The 17,560-nt window shown below is 42.4% G+C and overlaps 1 protein-coding gene across 1 annotated transcript in view; it reads right to left on the bottom strand.

Moving 5' to 3' along the window:
* Positions 1-17,560, bottom strand: part of MORN1 (MORN repeat containing 1) — a 48,696-nt gene that overhangs the window by 29,089 nt on the left and 2,047 nt on the right. Inside the window, 5 exon segments of the mRNA XM_078146229.1 lie at positions 3,305-3,392; positions 4,647-4,737; positions 8,851-8,958; positions 10,199-10,297; positions 11,200-11,271. Of these exon segments, the coding sequence (XP_078002355.1) occupies positions 3,305-3,392; positions 4,647-4,737; positions 8,851-8,958; positions 10,199-10,297; positions 11,200-11,271 (458 nt within the window).

The raw sequence follows: 17,560 nt of genomic DNA, 5'->3' as shown, positions 1-17,560 counted from the left end.
TATTCTGTTTTTCACATCAATCTAAAAGTAAAAGCCACCCTTATGCCTTTCCTCTGGCTGCCAACAGATCTCCTGATAAGCTTTTCAGCTGAAGGGGAAAACAAAGGCTGATTGTAGCAGACCCCTCAGTTTTTGGTTTGGGACCAGACCTGTGACTTCATCAACATGGGGAACTCCCTTTGGTAATCTGTTCTACATCTCAGACTCTGGTGCAGTGACTTATCAAGGGTCACACCGCCCTGTGTGTCCGGGGCAAGATTCAGCTCAGGCCTTCCTGACTCTGAGGCCAACTTTCTGACTACTACATCATGATGGCTCTACCAGATGTCAGGGAAAAAAATCAATCGAGTTCAACAATCAGTTTTTTTATTGAACTAAAGTGTGTGTGTGTGTGTGTGTGTGTGTGTGTGTGTGTGTGTGTACAGTCTTAAAGCTCTCCTGTGTCAGCTTGGGAAAGGAATCTCTCATGGCTGGGTCTCATTTTCCTCCTCTGGGTCTCTCTGGTTCCTTCCAGCTCCAAATATGTGTTTCTACGATCTATAATATTCAAGTTTGAAGGGTAAAGCTTTTTACCCCATGCTGAAGCCCTCCCAAGTGACTCAAAAAGGAAAACCATCCTCGCCTATCCCGCTTCCCTTCTTGCTCTCCTTTGCCCTGACGACAGACATGTGCACCCAGAACACCTTTCATCTTTCAGGTGTCAGTCCAAGAGGCCTGACTGGCTGCTCCCGACGAACGGCCCCCACTTTCAGCAGCTTCCTGATCATCTGCACAGCCAGCGGGTCTCCTGGGGATGCGTGCACATGGCTGAAGAACCTGCCTGGCTCCTCTTCTGCTGAACGAATGTAGATGCACCATGAGATACATCTGCTGGTCAGTGGCATCTCTTCTCCTTTGGCCTTGGAGCTGTAACACTCAGTTACTGTCGACAACTTCTGACATTGGAGAGGAAGCCTCAGAAACTGTCAAACTAGATAAAATGCAGGAGAAATGTGTAGTGGACAGAGAGCCATTCTTACAAATCCCATACTTACAAAGCACACCAAGGAGCACTAAGCCTTGAGGACTGTGAAGAAACGTGATTCAGATTTGTATGGGGCCCATAAGTAGAAAATGCCAATTTAACAAGCGGAGGGGTTCACAACACTGTGCAGTCCTTAGCAGGCTTCTGTCAGGCAGATCGACGTGGTTTATAGACTGGTTGTGCATGCCTAATGCAGTATGATACATTACAGTTAAGACAGGACAAGTAGTTAAATCGTGATAGCAAACTTCTCTGTGAATTTCCTCATTTTTATTGCTTTCTGACATACCAGTGCACTCTTTAAAATCCCATGTGTGAGGGGAATTCTAAGAGTACGCTTTTATTGAAATTTATTTTCTGCACATTTCATAAATCGGTGAGTTTCCATTTTGAATGCTTAATAAATCAGCAAAGCATTGTTTGGAGCCCAAATTGGGTGACATGTTCCCATTGAACGATTCCCCCACTTTTGAACACATTTAAATTGTAAATGTAAGTATAGTTCTAAACATTTACAGCCCCAAAGGGAGAAGCGAGCCTCTCACTCCCAGGCAGGGAGACCCTAGCCCGATGCTACAGAGCCACCTAGTGGAACTAAACTGCCAACACCAGCGGGAGGCCATGGCTGGAATTACCATCCAGCACCGACCACTGAGCAGCTTTTCACAAGAAACTAGATATGGGGCTCCCCTGCTATCAACATGCCCATAAATCTTTTCTTACGCACTCACTGCTGTTCTAGAAGGGTGGACAATTCTTCCCTGCGTAAGGCAAAAGCGACTCAGTTGCCCCAGGCCTGGGGTCCTGCCCTAGGAACCCAGAAGGCGGAGGTGCCCACATCCATGTCCCCATGCCCTGGCTCCCTCACTTGCTGCCCGCGGCAACTGAGTAACTATGGACGCTCCCAGTAACGAGGCAGACAGAGCGACCGAAACCTGCTGCTGAGCCAGGTGGCCAACCGGGCAGTGCTGCGCCTTCCCATGAACCTGCGGGTCCGTGGCTGAGGCCCGTGCAGACAAGCCAAAAGGTACGGGCAGATAAAGACCATAAGTCGCTGGAAGGTCACTTGCTGTTGGCAAAGCATTTTGTTATTTTCACGGCCATTTGTTTTACCTGGGGACAGAGAATAAAGCACTTGAAATCATATCAGTGAGGCATTCTGGGGCCCGGAGCATGGCAGACATGTTAACAGATAGATAATCGGCAGGGGTAGCTCTCTACTTCCTGGATTCATGCATGAACGGCATCTTACATTTCTTGGGCAATGAGATGCGACAGGTCATGTGCTCCCAGGGACGCCGGGGGAGGGCCTGCTCTCCTGTGTGAAAACCTGTGCCTCAAATCTCACTTTTGCCAGTGTTCTTGCCTACCTCAAGGAAATACTGCATAGACGATAAAAACAGGCTTCCCGGAAGCCAAACACTGCGACTATTCCATAACTGCAATATCATTCCCATTGCCCAAGGTTCCTTTTTTCACTCTGAGCCCAATTGCTCCTGACTGCTCTAGTTCTGAAGGGCACCGTAATGTGCCCTCTTTGCAGGGAAGAAAACTCTTCGTTAGTCATTTCTCTGGGTGTGGAAGGGAGCCAGGAAAGCAAATGCTCATTCTTACATAAACGTAGCAAGGGTTTCTCCTTGTGGCTTCCTTCCACTGTGGCCTCTCATCTGAGGTTTAGAAAATAAAACAATTCTATCTACTAAAGAAACAACCAGAAGGCAGATTGTGCTGGGGCCATGAGGTAACTTCCTTCTCTGAGCAGGTGAAGCACCCTCCAGACGGCGCGTTGTATAAAACCCTGACACCATTTTGCCCAAAGTGTAATGGCTTCACATCGGCAGCAAGAGGTCCTCCTTGAAATGATGGGGAAATACAACCCTTGCCGTTAAATTAATTCTTGTAGCAAAGACTCATGAGTGCCCTATTGTTACTATGGTATGGTGGTATGAATGGGGAAAGGCCCCCTAGTGGAAATTCTGTTCAGAAGGAATTCTCTGCTTTCCCAGAGCAGAGGGCTGATAAGCCAGCTCACACGCTACCGAGCTAAGATGGATGGGGGACCTTCAACACCATCGCATTCAGCCCTTAAATTGGCAGATGAAGGAACGAGGCCCACAGCGGGGAAAGCACTAGCCCAAGGTCACACAGGTTCACTTCCATACTGGCCTGGAGAACCAGGAAAACGTGTCAACTGCTTAAGCAAACGATCTGCTTGGAAGTGGCCCTTCCCCCCCTGGAGAGGCCCCTCACGTGGCATCCCTGGGGAGGCTTCCCAGATACCTTGTAAGTCGACCCGTCCGCGGAGTGCAGCACCCCGTGGCCCTGTCGCTGGTCCAGAATCCAGTCTCCTTCATATTTATCGCCATTGCTAAATCACAGAAAGAGAGGAATCAGGCTGGAGGCAAGGGGCTGACCAGTTGGTTAGACAGAACGTTCTGCTGGCCCAGGCCTTTCCCCCTAGTCACCTGCTGTTGGGTGGCACATGGTTCCCTCACGAACATGGAATCCTGCACAAGACGAGTTGATGGGTCTCCCAACAAGATTTTGGCACTCGCCTTGGGAAGTGGGAGACCAGCTGACAGGGAGTGATTCAGATTGATTCCTGTGACTAGTGCTCAAGACTTTTCCACCAGCTACTGAAGCAAAAATAGATACCGCACAGATGGCTCTTCATGAAATCCTACCTTTTGCCTCGTCCCTGATTTTGGAAGGCCCACAAAAAGGAAAAGTCCTGATAACCTTGCTGCTAAGTCACTCACAGGAGAGGCTGTGACTCTTCAGACAAAGGCTGGGACTGGCCTGCTTATGGTACAGGAAGATCAATATTTCCCTAACTCTTGGGAGGTCACCAACATTCTTCATTTCCATCAATGCAGACTGTTTTATTCTGTTGAAAAGGTATGGTGTTGACAAGTTCCAATAAAAAAGAATGCAGAATAAAAAGGAAAAGGTGGTTCCATATTTCTCAGTAGATTAGCTAGTTTTTCCTACATATAAGGATGCCACAAGCAGAATTTTGCATACGAGAATCTGCCTTAAAAATTTGTTTTAAATATGTTTAAAACATATAACATTATGCCTTGCTTTTGAAAGGAGAAAGCCCATATATTGCCAGAGAATGTCATCTTTCAAATTGCTTACAAGCTTTTCCTGTATAATCTACACAGATATTGAGCGATCTTGAGACTATTATCAAAATAGATACTCTTCTAGGATAAGGTGGCAAGGTTTGGGGAGGGTGGGAAGAGGCAAGAGGTTTTATTTTTTTTGTTAAAAAAAAGGTTATATGTTTTTTCTTATTAAACAAGCATGGTGATAATTGATTTTAACAAATAAATGAGCAGTTTTAAAATGTATTTTAACTAGCATATGAGTGTTATAAAAGGGAGTCAAAACTATGGCTAAAAGCATTCTTCAAGATATGTGATTCTACACACACAGAGACACACACACACGCATCTCTATGAAATATGTCTAAAGTGTTCAATGAATCTATTAAGTACAGGTAGAAGAAAATGCACAAGAGGAAGCCTGGGCTTTGTGAATTTCTTTTTGGACTTGACATGATATTTCATTAGGAGACGAACCATTTTCTTAGGGATCATGAGTCAATCAGACTTACTTGAAGGTCGTCTGTCCCACACCATGCTTTTTATTTTCATGAAACGAGCCTTCGTAAACTTGTCCATTTTTATCAATGAGGGACCCATGCCCTAAAGAAAAGGGAAAAAAAAATTCATGCCTTATGGCCATGATAAAGCTGTGTGAGCTTTAGCCAAGGAGGTTTTTATTGTTGTTTTTTAACGACAGACGAAATCTTCATTTTGAAACAAGGACTAGGATGCTTTAGTTTGGATGGCCCATTTAATGGGTTTTCACCCGAAGGGCCCAGTAAAAATCTCAGGAGAGCATGACCACCTCAAAGCTTTCTGCTGTTTTCAGGTGGCTCTGAAGGGCCTGGAAACGTCATGGCAATATTTCCATTGTTGCTTCTCCTTTCTGACAAAATAAAAAAGTGAAGCACCATAGACAGCTGGATTAACTTTTGACCAAAACTACGAAAATCATAGTTTCTGAACAACTTTCAGTAACAATAACCAAAGTACCCTTCTAGCAGTTTTTATGAGGAGTAGGGATCTGGGTCTACTTTAGGAATTTTTTTTTGTTTTTTGTTTTTTTGGTGAGGCAACTGGGGTTAAGTGACTTGCCCAGGGTCACACAGCTAGTATCAAGTGTCTGAGGCCACATTTGAACTCAGATCCTCCAGACTCCAAGGCAGGAGCTCTATCCACTGTGCCACCTAGCTGCCCCTACTGTGCCACCTAGCTGCGCCAGGAATTTTTTATGAAGTATCGATACACATCCTATTTTGCCCAGTTTTCTCATCTGTAAAAGGAGGTGCCATTGAACATTCTGTGACTTTAGAATCTGAGGGTTTATCTGTGATTTCTTGAATTTCAGAATCGGTAATACTTTTAGTTTAAATCAGTTATTAAGTAGCTGAAAGTGATAAACATTTGGATTTAACTTGGCATCTTTGAAAAACAGGCAATCACTTGGAGGTGTAAATTAATGGAATGGAATGAGAAGCAGATCAATGGAGGGACCACCCATATCACTGAGATATTGGGGTCTTCATATACTGGAGTCAGACTCAGGGATCAGATCACAGGATGTGGGCCCTAGTGAGTTATAAGGAGAGGTTTTTTTCTTTTCTCTTCTGTGTTGGAAGATATCAACAGGTATCTCTAGACGTAAATAATGAAGAGCAAGTTCAATCAGTTCACAAGCATTTATTAGGCACTTATTGTATGCTTGGTACTGTGCTATGCAGCTGGAGACACAAAAAAGGCAAATACAGATAGATATAGATATATGTGGAGATACACAGAGATATCTATATATGGATATATCTATATCTATATGTCCTTATCTCCCTGCCCTCAAGGAGCTCATGTTTTAATGAAGAAGATCACAGGCTAATAAATAGGTGTATATACACTATACGCAGAGTACACAGAAGGCACTTGGGATGGAAAGCATTAGCTGTGAGGAGAGGCCTTGTACAGAAGGTAGGATTTGAGCTGAATACCAAAGGAGGCCAGGGAAGCTAAGAGGCTGATGTGAGGGACAGGCGTTGCAAAGGTGGGGAGACTGAAGATGGTGAATGGTGCACAAGGAACCGTCGGAGGGCCTGCTCTGAGATGGCAACAAGGCCAGGGCAGCTGGGAGGCAGAGGACGTGAAGGAGAGATGAGGAAAAGGAGGATGGAAAGACAGAAAGGGGCAGAATTGTGAAGAGCTTTCAAGCTCAAGCAAAGGGGCTGGTATTTGATCCTGGAGGTGATAGGGAGCCATTGAGGAGCAGTGGCACTGAGATGGTCAGGCCACACTTTAGAAAAATCGGCTGAACAGAGGATGGACCAGAGTGGGCAAAGATAGAAGGCCAGGAGACCAGGGAGAAGGCTAGTCTAATAGTCTGGGTGAGGGATGGTAAGAGTGTGAACCAGGGTTGTGGCTGTCTGAGTGGAGACAGGTTGGGGGATCTATACAAGAGATGTGGGAGAGGTAGAAATGATGATATTTAGCAACTGTTTGGTATGTGTAACGAGAACTTGGAGCCAAGATAATTATAAGAACAACAATACTAGCATTTATCTAGTGCTTTAAAGTTAGCAAAGCATTTTACAAACATTTTCTCATTTGATCCTCACCACAACTCTGGAAGGTATGTGCCATTATTATGCCCATTTTTCAGATGAGGAAAATGAGACTAAGAGAGATAAGTGACTTTGCCTGGGGTCCCACAGCCAGTAACTCTCTGAGGTCAGATTTGAACTCAGGTCTTCCTGATACCAAGCCCAGAGCTCTAGCCACTGTACCAGCGAGATACACAACAAGGTTATGAGTCTTGATGACTGGCTGGTTGGTGCCACCTTTGACAATTTCAGGGAGATTATGAAAAGAAGACTTATGGGGAAAGAGAACGAGTTCTGTTTTAGACATGCTGAGTTTGAGCTGCCCCAAGGACGGCCAGTTCAAGAGTTCAAGACGTTCAAAAGGTAGTTGGTACTGTGGAACTATAGCCCAGGAGAGAGCCTAGAGAGATAGATAGATATGGATATAGACAGATTTAAAATATGTATATGTATATGTATATGCACACACATATGTATATATATAATCTGCTTTCTCCTGAAATATGTGTTATATATATCTTTATTTATAGATACCTATCTATATCTGTATAATCTATATATCTTCACCTATAGATGTATAGATATAGATGGCAAATACATAGTGACATGTATAACATGTAACAAAATATATTATGTCTATATAATGATATCTATCCATCCATCTATCTACGAATCATCTGCATAGAGATGATAATAGAACCCATGAGAACTGGTGAGACCACCAATTGAGATAGGACAGAGAAGAAGAACCAGCACAGAGCCTTGAGGACTCCCACCAGTAAGCATAGTGACCTAGATAAAGAACCAGCAGAGAAGACAAAGAAGGACCAGCTGGACAGATGGGAGGAGACCCAGGAGAGAGCAGGGTGATAACAAACTGGAGTATCCGGGAGAAAGGGGTGATCCAGAGTGTCCACTACAGAAGGGTAGGCCAAAGAAAATGAGAAATAGGAAAGGCTAAAAGAAAAATGAGGAAAAGAGCCGGTCTTCTTGGGCAAAGGAAAACAGGTCATCATTGCCTTTCAGCCAGAGACTCTTAACTGGATCCTAGATTTTTGTAAATTCTTATTAAAAATTTTATCGTTGTGACATCCAGAGTTTTTTGGTGTCTTTCACAATGAACAAGATTCTTTCTCTTTCATATTTGGTTATATCTCTTTTATCTTCAACCTACAACCTATCAGAAGGGGAAGTTTTGAGTATTTTATCAGAACATGGTCACTGGAAACTCAATGAACTACATAGGACTCATTGGGATCAGTGACCTTCAGAATAAGGCATTAAACGCAAAGGTACAAGAAGAAACAGAATCTATAGGAATATTGTTAGATATTGGGAGAGAAGCTGAAAAATGTATCTTTTTGCAAAGATTATGCTTTAGAAATTTTTGATCTGAGCAAAGGATACTTAAGATGACACTTAGATTTGTATTTAAAATCAAATATGCCTGGACTTACAGGAGCTATGGAAGTGATGATGGGTGAAATGTCATTATGGATAGAGGGACAGTCTTGGAATAACAAAGACCTGGGTTCAAGTCTGCCTCAAACATATCGCTATATGCAAGTCACTTAATAGTTCAGCCTCCCAGGAAACTCTCCAAGACCAGGACATAGAGGAGTGACCAATCCGCACACGTGGAAGGATTCTCCACACCAGGAGGTTCCCCATATTGACAAAACCCCAGGCACAAGCCAAACACAAAAAACCAAAACAACAGAGTCTGTCGTTCATTCATTCACTGCCCTCTATTTATCAAGCAAGTATTTTAGAGTGCTCTCATACTGTCTCCAGATCCGATCTAAGTGGAGGCTGAATCAGTCTCAGTTCCATTCCTATGGCTTTGGGCAACACCAGAGGTGGGCATAAATTGATCCAAACTGTCTCATGGATATCGAGATAGGAAAAGACTCCAATCTGTCTCACTGTGTTTCCAAAGTCTGAACCTGCAAGTCACAGCTGAGGAAGTCTTCTAGAGGCAGCCGTGCTCTGACCAGATTTTGTCCAAAAAAGCCAGAAATCTTTGGGGATGGAGGACATCAAAACATTTACTTGAGGCCAGAGCTGGCAATGAGCATTTTCTAGATAATTATAAATAATGGTTAATTGTGCTTAAACAAAAATATACCTTCTCTCACTCCATGGGAAAATTCCCCTTCATATTTTCCATCTTTGTACTTCATTATTCCGTGCCCTTGAAGTTCCCCTAAAACAAACTGCCCAGAATAAGTGTTTCCTGGAACCAGATAAAAGAGAAAGGAAAAAGGTATTTTCAGATGCATCAATGGGTTTTTTTTAATTTTTGTTTTTAATGTCCCAGGTGCTGTAACAACGAGGTTCCTGCCTGTAGAACAACAGTGACCAACATTGCACTGTTGGAATGAATCACTGCTGTCTCTCTCTCTCTCTCTCTCTCTCTTCTCTCTCTCTCTCTCTCTCTCTCTTCTCTCTCTCTCTCTCTCTTAAAAATCACCTACTCTGTGTAATGAACAAGGGAACAGGGTCATTAGATCTTTATTTTAAAACTAATGAATGATAATCCATGTTCCCTGAGGCTGGGAAAACGAAAGGCCCTTAAAAGATATTAGTTCTAAGACTCAAAGAAACATTGCTGAATCCTTCTGTGGTTAGTGTAGGAAGTACTTCAATGTCGTGTTTCCTTTAGCCCCCTTTGAGTGGTGTGTGTGCATGTGTGCATGTGTGTGTGCGTGCATGCGTGTGTGTGTGCAGTCCCTTTCATTTTCTGCATCTATGCCTAGAAACGTGAAGTGTGGCTATGGATTGACCGCTCTCGGCCTGAAGGCATGGTACGGATCCAAATCACTCACAGAATACCTGATCTGCTCTGTATTTGTTAGGGAACAGAAATCAGAACTCCAGCAGATGATGCTCTCGTAAGAGTTTGTACCAAATTCTTTAACAATTTTTTATTAAATCCAGCAAACCCAGACAACCCTGAAAACTCATTTTCTGCTAGGGTTCCTGATTGTACAGAGGTAATGTTCCTGATTACAATATAAAGCTGATGCCATTAGAGTTTTCTGTTCTTTCTCCCTCACTTCCCTACAGATGAAATGTGTCTTTAATAACTTAAAAGAAAAGGGGAGGGGGGAGGAAAGAATAGTTAACTGTTCTTTCTCCTCACCACAAAGTGAGCTAGGGAAATCCAATTTGCCAACAGAACTATGAGCTCTTGTATCTGAAGACACTCAGTAGAGTCTTATTGAGCTGAGTGGACTCAAACAGCATGTCAGGGTCTCCACACTCTTAGTTCCTAGAGTATTTACTGAACTTCTCAAGAGTTTTTGCCACTGTATGCATGGAGTTCCCTGTATAATACAGACGCTGTACGTGATCTTTCATCTCAAGTTACAGATAGAAAATCCTTCCTGGGCCCTTCAAAAGCTGGGGATCCATTGACAATACAGATGTTTTATGAAAATTAGCAAACAGAACCCACTTCAAAGAAAGCTGACCTGATGATGCCCAGTGACACTGTCCCCTTCCTATGATCTCACCATCCACAAATTCGCCTTCATAGTAACTTCCATCCTTAAATAACAATTTTCCATGACCTAATGAAATGATAATAATATTTCACATTTATTTAGTATTTTTAAGGTTTGCAAAGTGATTCACATATATCATTGTAATTCAGGTTCCAACTTAGTACAATATGAAAACCTTTTACCTATAATAATAAATCTTCAAGTTGGTAAATACTCAGGTTTCAGAGCTGGGAACCTGGCCTTCAGTTTTGGTGGTTCTTTTATCTAGGCCCACCACACAAAGTCATCATGTGACCTTTGAAAGTCACTTGGAATACAGAGCAGTCTGCAGAGAACACGGCTGTCCAGATACTTCCACAATGCTAACCAAAATATTACTAAGCATTTTGATATTGTTGTGTCTCAGTCAAATGTGTGTGATGATGATAAAGGCATTAAAATGCAATGAACATTTAGCTTAGCATTCTTCAAGAATCTTGAGGGTCCTTCTAGAAATGCCCTCAGAATATATATTTGATAATCATTATCTCTTAGTACAAGAACAAAATGAAAGTATGTTCAGTAGCCACAGTAATATTACAGAATAAGTAAAGAAAAAATGACTTAAAAGAAGTCCTTCATCCAGGTAAAGCTTTGAGAAAACAAACCATGGGACAAGATAGGCAAATTGAAACTGAGCAGAAACGGTGATATTCCACACCATCTCAGAAAGGACACGACATAGGTCCGATTCATCAAAAAGAATGTCGATGACTAAACATCTGGCAAACGTCTCCTATGGACTCTGTATATAAGTCTCTCATTTTCCAGCTCCCTGGGCTGCCATTCGAGGGGATGGCTGCAAAACCCAGAAGTTGCCAGCATTTTAGAAGATTGAGCCAACATTTTAAAAGCCACTTTTTCATTTTCCTTAGACGATGAACCAGTTTTCATTCTCTGTTGACAATGGCTGCATCTCATGTTCTTACCATGCTTCTTCCCATCTTTCCATTCTCCTTCATATCGAAAGAAAGTATTTTGGTACAGATAGTGCCCATAACCTGAGGACAGAAGAGAGGCCAGATGTATTTCCATGTAGCTCAATGAGCATCTATCACATACTTAGGGTGTGCTAGGCACTGTACCTAGGCTGGGTCCTTGCCCTCGAGTTTACATTCTATTGATTGCATTTCCTTTCTCCCCTCTGCCTTTGGTGCTCTGTCCCTCCCAGATACGCTGATCACTTGGAATCTCATCACCATGCTGCAGCTCTAACCTTGGACACCCCACTCTGGCAGCCTCCTTCCCCTCCTTGTTGCAGGCCCAAACTCCTCCCAAAGCTTTCCTTCACAGAGGATAGAGGTTGGACTTCCAGCACACTTCACCCTCCCTCTGTATCCTCTGCCTGGTTTCGACTCTACGGAACAAGATTCCCCGCACCCTGGGGTGCCCTCTCCCCTTCCAGCTTCCTTTTGGATGTTGTCTTTTCCCATTAAATTGTTAGCTAAGCACTGTGCCTGGCACAGAAACAGTGCTTAGTAAATAGTTACTGAATTGGATTGAATCTCGGTTCTCATTCTGCCTGCTCGCCTGTTCCCTCTCAGATCTCCTTTGCTGATCCGCGTGTGTCCTCTCAATGTGAGCGCACCCCCAAAGCTCTGTCCCGGATCTCTTACTTTGCTCTCTACACTCTCTTTACATAACCCCATCAGTTCTCACAGGTTCGATTATCGTCTCTATGTTACATCTTCCAGACTCATACATTTAGCCCTCGTGCCCTCGTCTGGGGCAGCGAGGGGGTGCCATAGTACACAGAGCACCTGGCCTAGAGTTGGAAAGACTCATCTTCTTGTGTTCAAATCTGGCCTCAGACACTTCCTAGCTGTGCGACCCTGGGCAAGTCACTTAATCCTGTGTGTCTCAGTTTCCTCATCTGTCAAATGAGCTGGAGAAGGAAACGGTAAATGATGCCAGCATCTTTGCCAAGAAAACCCCCAATGGGGTTGGGAGGAGACGAACACAACTCAACAACAAACTGAGGCAAGCAGGGATAAGTGCCCTGCCCAGCTCACTTACTTAGCTGTGAGTGTCTCAGGTCAGATTTGAATTCACCAAGTTGAGTCTTCCCGACTCCAGATCGGAAGCTCTACCCACTGAGCCACCCAGCTGCCCCCCCATCTCTAACCAGCTCCAAACCATGTTGCTTCCATCTACTCCAGCTTTCCTTCCCCTCTTCTTCCCCTGAGAAACTGGGCGCCACCCTGGGTAGAAGACTACCTAATCAAGCAACAAGAATTTAAGTGCCTATTATGTCCTCAGACATTTCCTAGCTCAGTGACCCTGGGCAAGTCACTTCACCCTGTCAGCCTCAGTTTCCTCATCTGTAAAATGATATGGAGAAGGAAATGGCAAACCACTCCAGCATCTCTGCTAAGAAAGCCCTAAGTGGGATCACGGAACAGCTGGATAGGACTGAAAAGCAACGAAATAACCAAACAAGCCCTAGTCTCTCTCCTGAGCTCCACTTCCCACACTGCCAACTTTCTAGAGGATATTTCAAACTGGTTTGAACTCAACACGTCTAAAACACAATTCATTGTCTCCCTCCAACCAACCCCTCCTCCCTATCCCTGGTGTCCCTGCCCCCCTGTGCTACTGGATTTTACTATTGGTCAGGTCTAGCGCCATCCCGCGGGTCTCCCAGGTTTGCAGCCTTAGATTTGTATAGAATCTTCCTCCTCACTCACCTCACTCATATCCAGGCAACTGTCAAATCTTGTTTCCCCCTCTCACAGAGTCAATTACACGTAAATGTTTGTCAAATTAAACATCCGAAAGGAAGAAAGCACCGGGAGGAGGCTACGGCAGGAAGCTACCAAAGCTCCTTCTCTAGGGGGGGCTATCTCTATCTTTACATTGTCACCTAAAACCTTCAGTGACCATACAAAAACATGCTCCAAATCACTAAAAATAAGAGAAATTAAATTTCTTTCAAATTAAAGCAATTCAGATGTTCTACTTTGCCCTTTCGATTAACAAAGGTAATGAAAATGGAAAATGATGATTTGTTGGAGGATCTGTGAGAGGACAGGCATGCTCATGCAATGTTCACATTGCCGTGAAGTGGTCAAACAATTCTGGAAAACAATTCAGAACCGTAACTGGAAAGTCTCTAAACTATGCCTACCCTTCTGACCTAGCTATACTGCTACTAGGCATATACCCAAAGAGATCAAAGACACGATGAAAGGAACCAGATGTACAAAGATGCTTCTAGAAATACTACTGGTTATAGAAAACAACTAGGAACAAAGTGGATTCCCATCCATTAAGAAATGATTAAACCAAACGTGGTAGAGAAATATTACAGAATATTAATGGGCTGTAAGAAATGACAAATGAGTTGGATTCAGAGAAACCTGGAAAGACTTCAGTAAGCGGAACCATAGCATGTGAGGAATACAACATTGTGAAGGAAAATCCTTTGGAAAACTAAAGAAATCTGATCAACACAATGACCAGTCCTAACTCCACACGAGAGAAAAAGAAGCCCGCGTCGCCCTTCTAGGCAGGGCGGTATAGTGTGGGTGTAAATGAGACACGTAGCTCCAGACACGGCCAGTGGAGGATTGATTGATTTTGGTTAGCTGCCCTTGGTTGTTACAAAGGAGGGATTTAATTTGTGGAGTGGGGAGTCTGAAAGGGAAGAGAGAGTTAGTAAAAGGGATGAAAAAAAGAAAGAATATATCTCAGGCGCTGGGGTTACTTTCCCAAATCCCCATTCATAGTGGCAATCTAGGTCCCCTCCAAGGGCAGCTGGCTAGTTCACCCCTCAGGATTCAAGGGGTAACTCTAAAGGGTGAGGGATGATTTTTTAGCATTGTAGCTCATGTACATCTCAACATGAGGATCCTATTCCTAACAGGCATAAAGCCTGCTGACCAGAGTGAAGGGATTAGGAATAGGACAAACTTCTTAGCTCACAAGATCCCAACAATGTGCTTCTCTTCAATGACTTTCAATTGATGTGAATTAGCCAACCAGACTTAATCAGTCTTTAGGAGTGGGTATTGATTAAGGCAGCATAGTAAGAACTACAGCCGAGTGTCAAACCTGCCACTCCAGTTGGGGACATACTCTCCCACAAGGTTACTCAGACTCCTGGGGACAGTGGGCTCAAACTCAGAGCAGGGCATCACTTACGGCTCCTGGAAGGCCTTCCCTTCCCTTCATGGTACACTTAAGAAGTTTCCCATGGACATGGCATAGTTCTCTCCCGGCCTCCTAGTGGAGTCCTGAAGCTGCAAGGTTGTATGGGAATAGAGTTCCTGCTTCTTGCTTTAGCTTCTGACAGCACAGAAAGCAGATGACACAGCTTGACCTCACCTGGGATTCAAACCTTAGTTATTGTCGAATTGATGAGTTTTGCATATAACTGCTGTTTTGCCTTGTGATTTCAGGTTGAATTAAGACACATTATCAAGTTGGCGATAAAAGCTAATTTCCAAAGCCATTCAGTGTTTGGTGACAGTGTTTCGTGGGGGTCCTTCTTGTTCAGAAAAATTTCCATCTTGGCCCTGAGCTCAGAAAAATTGCAATGAAACTGTTTTTTCTTCTTTTCTTCTTTTGACATGATGGAAATACACAGGTGATTAAAAAATAATAATATCACAGTATGCATGACACCCAAAACATTGCCAAGTTATAATGGCATCACTGTAATTTGTAATACATGTATGGTGGGAGGCGGCAAGAGCACCACCTCACAGTCTGTACTATTGAAAGTAGCATGAAAAGCAGCCAGAGACAACAGGTACATGGATGAGCTCCAATAAAACTTTATTTACAGACGCTGAAATCCGAATTTCATATAATTTTCATATGTCATGAAATCTTCTTTTGATTTTTTTCAACCATTTAAAAATGTAAAGAATATTTTCAGCCCATAGGCCATACACAAACAGGTGGTGGGCTGGATTTGGCCCATGGACTACAGAGTTTGCCAACCCTTGCTCTAGACTTGGAGAAGATGTTCAACTTAAAAATGCATTGTCCATACATTTTTTTTTTCAGAGAGCTGGTTGTTAAGCCTTTACTAGCCTGCATCACCGCGCCCACTTCACCCAAAAGTGTAACAGGGGCAGAGCACAGCCCTGGCACAAAGCCTCAATTCCAGAACTGAAGCTAAGAGAGAGAAGTAAATCAATGAACACATTGTAATTCCAAGCTCCCCCAAAAGGAGAAAGTACATAACATTTTAAAGCAGAAACTCACAGGCGGAAAAAGTGGTTTTTACACAAGGACTTCATGAACACCTAGTAGAAATAAAGAAGAGGTTTAAGATGAAATAAAAACTGGAGAAAAGAACTGGAAGGAAAATAAATAGCTTAGGAGAAAAAGTGTATGCCTTCCTCAAGAAATGGTCTACCTGGAATCTAGAATATACCAAGCAGAACACCAATGACTCCGCATGACAGCAAGAAATATTAAAACAAAATAAAAAGATTGAAAAAGATAGATGAAAAAGCCAGACACCCAATATAAAAAACTACAGACCTGAAGGACATCCAAGTCAAAAAGGTAACAAGGAAAGATAGGGGAAGAGGGGAAGGGTGAGAATAAGAGGGAGGATACTATTGGAAAGAGAAGAGTCATAAGCAAAACAAACTTCCTGATTTCAAAATGGAGATTGGAAGGGGAGAAGAGAAGAGCAAAGAATTAGAATCTAATAGGGTCCCTTAGATTGCCTCATAGACAATTGGGAAATGGTTAAACAAGTTGTGGTAATAACAGAATGGGAAGAGTATTGTGCCACAAGGTCTGACATAGGAGACAATTTCAGAGACTCCTAGGTAGTATGATCTGATGCAGATCAAGGAAAAACAATTTATACCAGGGCATTAAAATAGGAAATAAAGATAACTTTGAAGGACTTAAGAACTGTGATCAATGCAATGACAAATCTCATCTCCAGAGGACCTACGATGAAGCACGTTACCCCTCACTAATAGGTGATGAAAACCAGATACAGAAAGAGAACTGTTTTTGGACATGGCTACCATGTGGGTTCATCTTGCTTGGCTCTATTACAAGATTTTATTTTTTCTTTCATTCTTCCTCTTGGTTTTTAATGGGGGGGAGGATGGAGTTAGAAATCACGATGGCAAAAAAGAAAAGGGGTAATTATGACATTTTTTAAATTAATAGAAAAGAACTGAAGGAAGCATAGACAAAAGCAAAATAGTTCTGAAAGTGGCATGTTCAATATATCACAATTATTTATCACAATTATTATAATTTGTGTATTAATTATATTACAGAATACAGTGTCATAATTATAGTATATTATGTCACATTGAAATAATTATTGTAACAATATTGTTATAATGCTATGTCATATAATATTGATTATAATATAATATAATTATAATATAACATAATATTATAATAATTATAATTTTTTAAAGCGAGTAGTATGAAATGGATATTCATGGTTTCATGTAGGATTTTCTTTTTGTGTTCTGTTATATTCATGGAAATGCTTTTTTTGTGTGTGTGTTTAAGTTCAGAATTTTTAAAAAACCCCAAAACCAAATTTTATACTTTTTAAGAATCTATACATAATAGAAATTCACAACTTCAAACAGAATCGTTTTTCTATCCTTTGTATTTTGAAATGTTTGTGCTTGTTAATGTTTGTCAAGGTCATAAGGAACAAAAAAGAAAATTTGAAAAAGAAAAACTGAATATAAGACCGCTAAGGGTAGGCAGGAAGATGAGACCCAGCCTTAGCCACACTTTGTTTTGACACAACATGTACTTCCTAACAAACCCCTTACAAAGTACGTTGTACTTTGGAGGGGAGGGAATAGATTATTGATTATTAACAAAAAAAGTCCTTTTTTGTCCCTCAGTTTTGACAATATGATACAAATATTGACCATTGTTTTTGACCAGTGTTTGGAGTTTTTTTTCTTGTTGTTCCATGATGACTTCATGTTGTTCATAAGTTCCCAAAGTGGGTGATACCGCCTCTTGGAGGGGTGCTTGTAAGATCCAAGGGGGTGGTAGTAGCCTCAAGTGCAATTGGGGGGCATTAAATAAAAAAAGAAGGAGGCGGTAGAAGCATAAGAAGAAAAGATAAGAAAATTTTGAAAAACCGTTTGTACATGTTTCATCTGTTGTGTAACACAGTTAAAGCCATAGTGATTATATTACTTTCCAAATAAATACACAAAATACAAGTTACAAGCAACCAGTGGTCAAGTCTGCCCACAGGTCTTAACAAGCAAGTGTTGGCAGGCCAGCACTATCAGGAAGTCCAGCATGCATTGGCAGGAATATGTGCAT

This window comes from Phascolarctos cinereus, unplaced genomic scaffold (genome assembly GCF_003287225.1).
Source record: "Phascolarctos cinereus isolate Bilbo 61053 unplaced genomic scaffold, phaCin_HiC Scaffold_726;HRSCAF=1367, whole genome shotgun sequence".
NCBI lineage: Eukaryota > Metazoa > Chordata > Mammalia > Diprotodontia > Phascolarctidae > Phascolarctos > Phascolarctos cinereus.
This window is presented reverse-complemented; position numbering and strand designations above follow the sequence as displayed.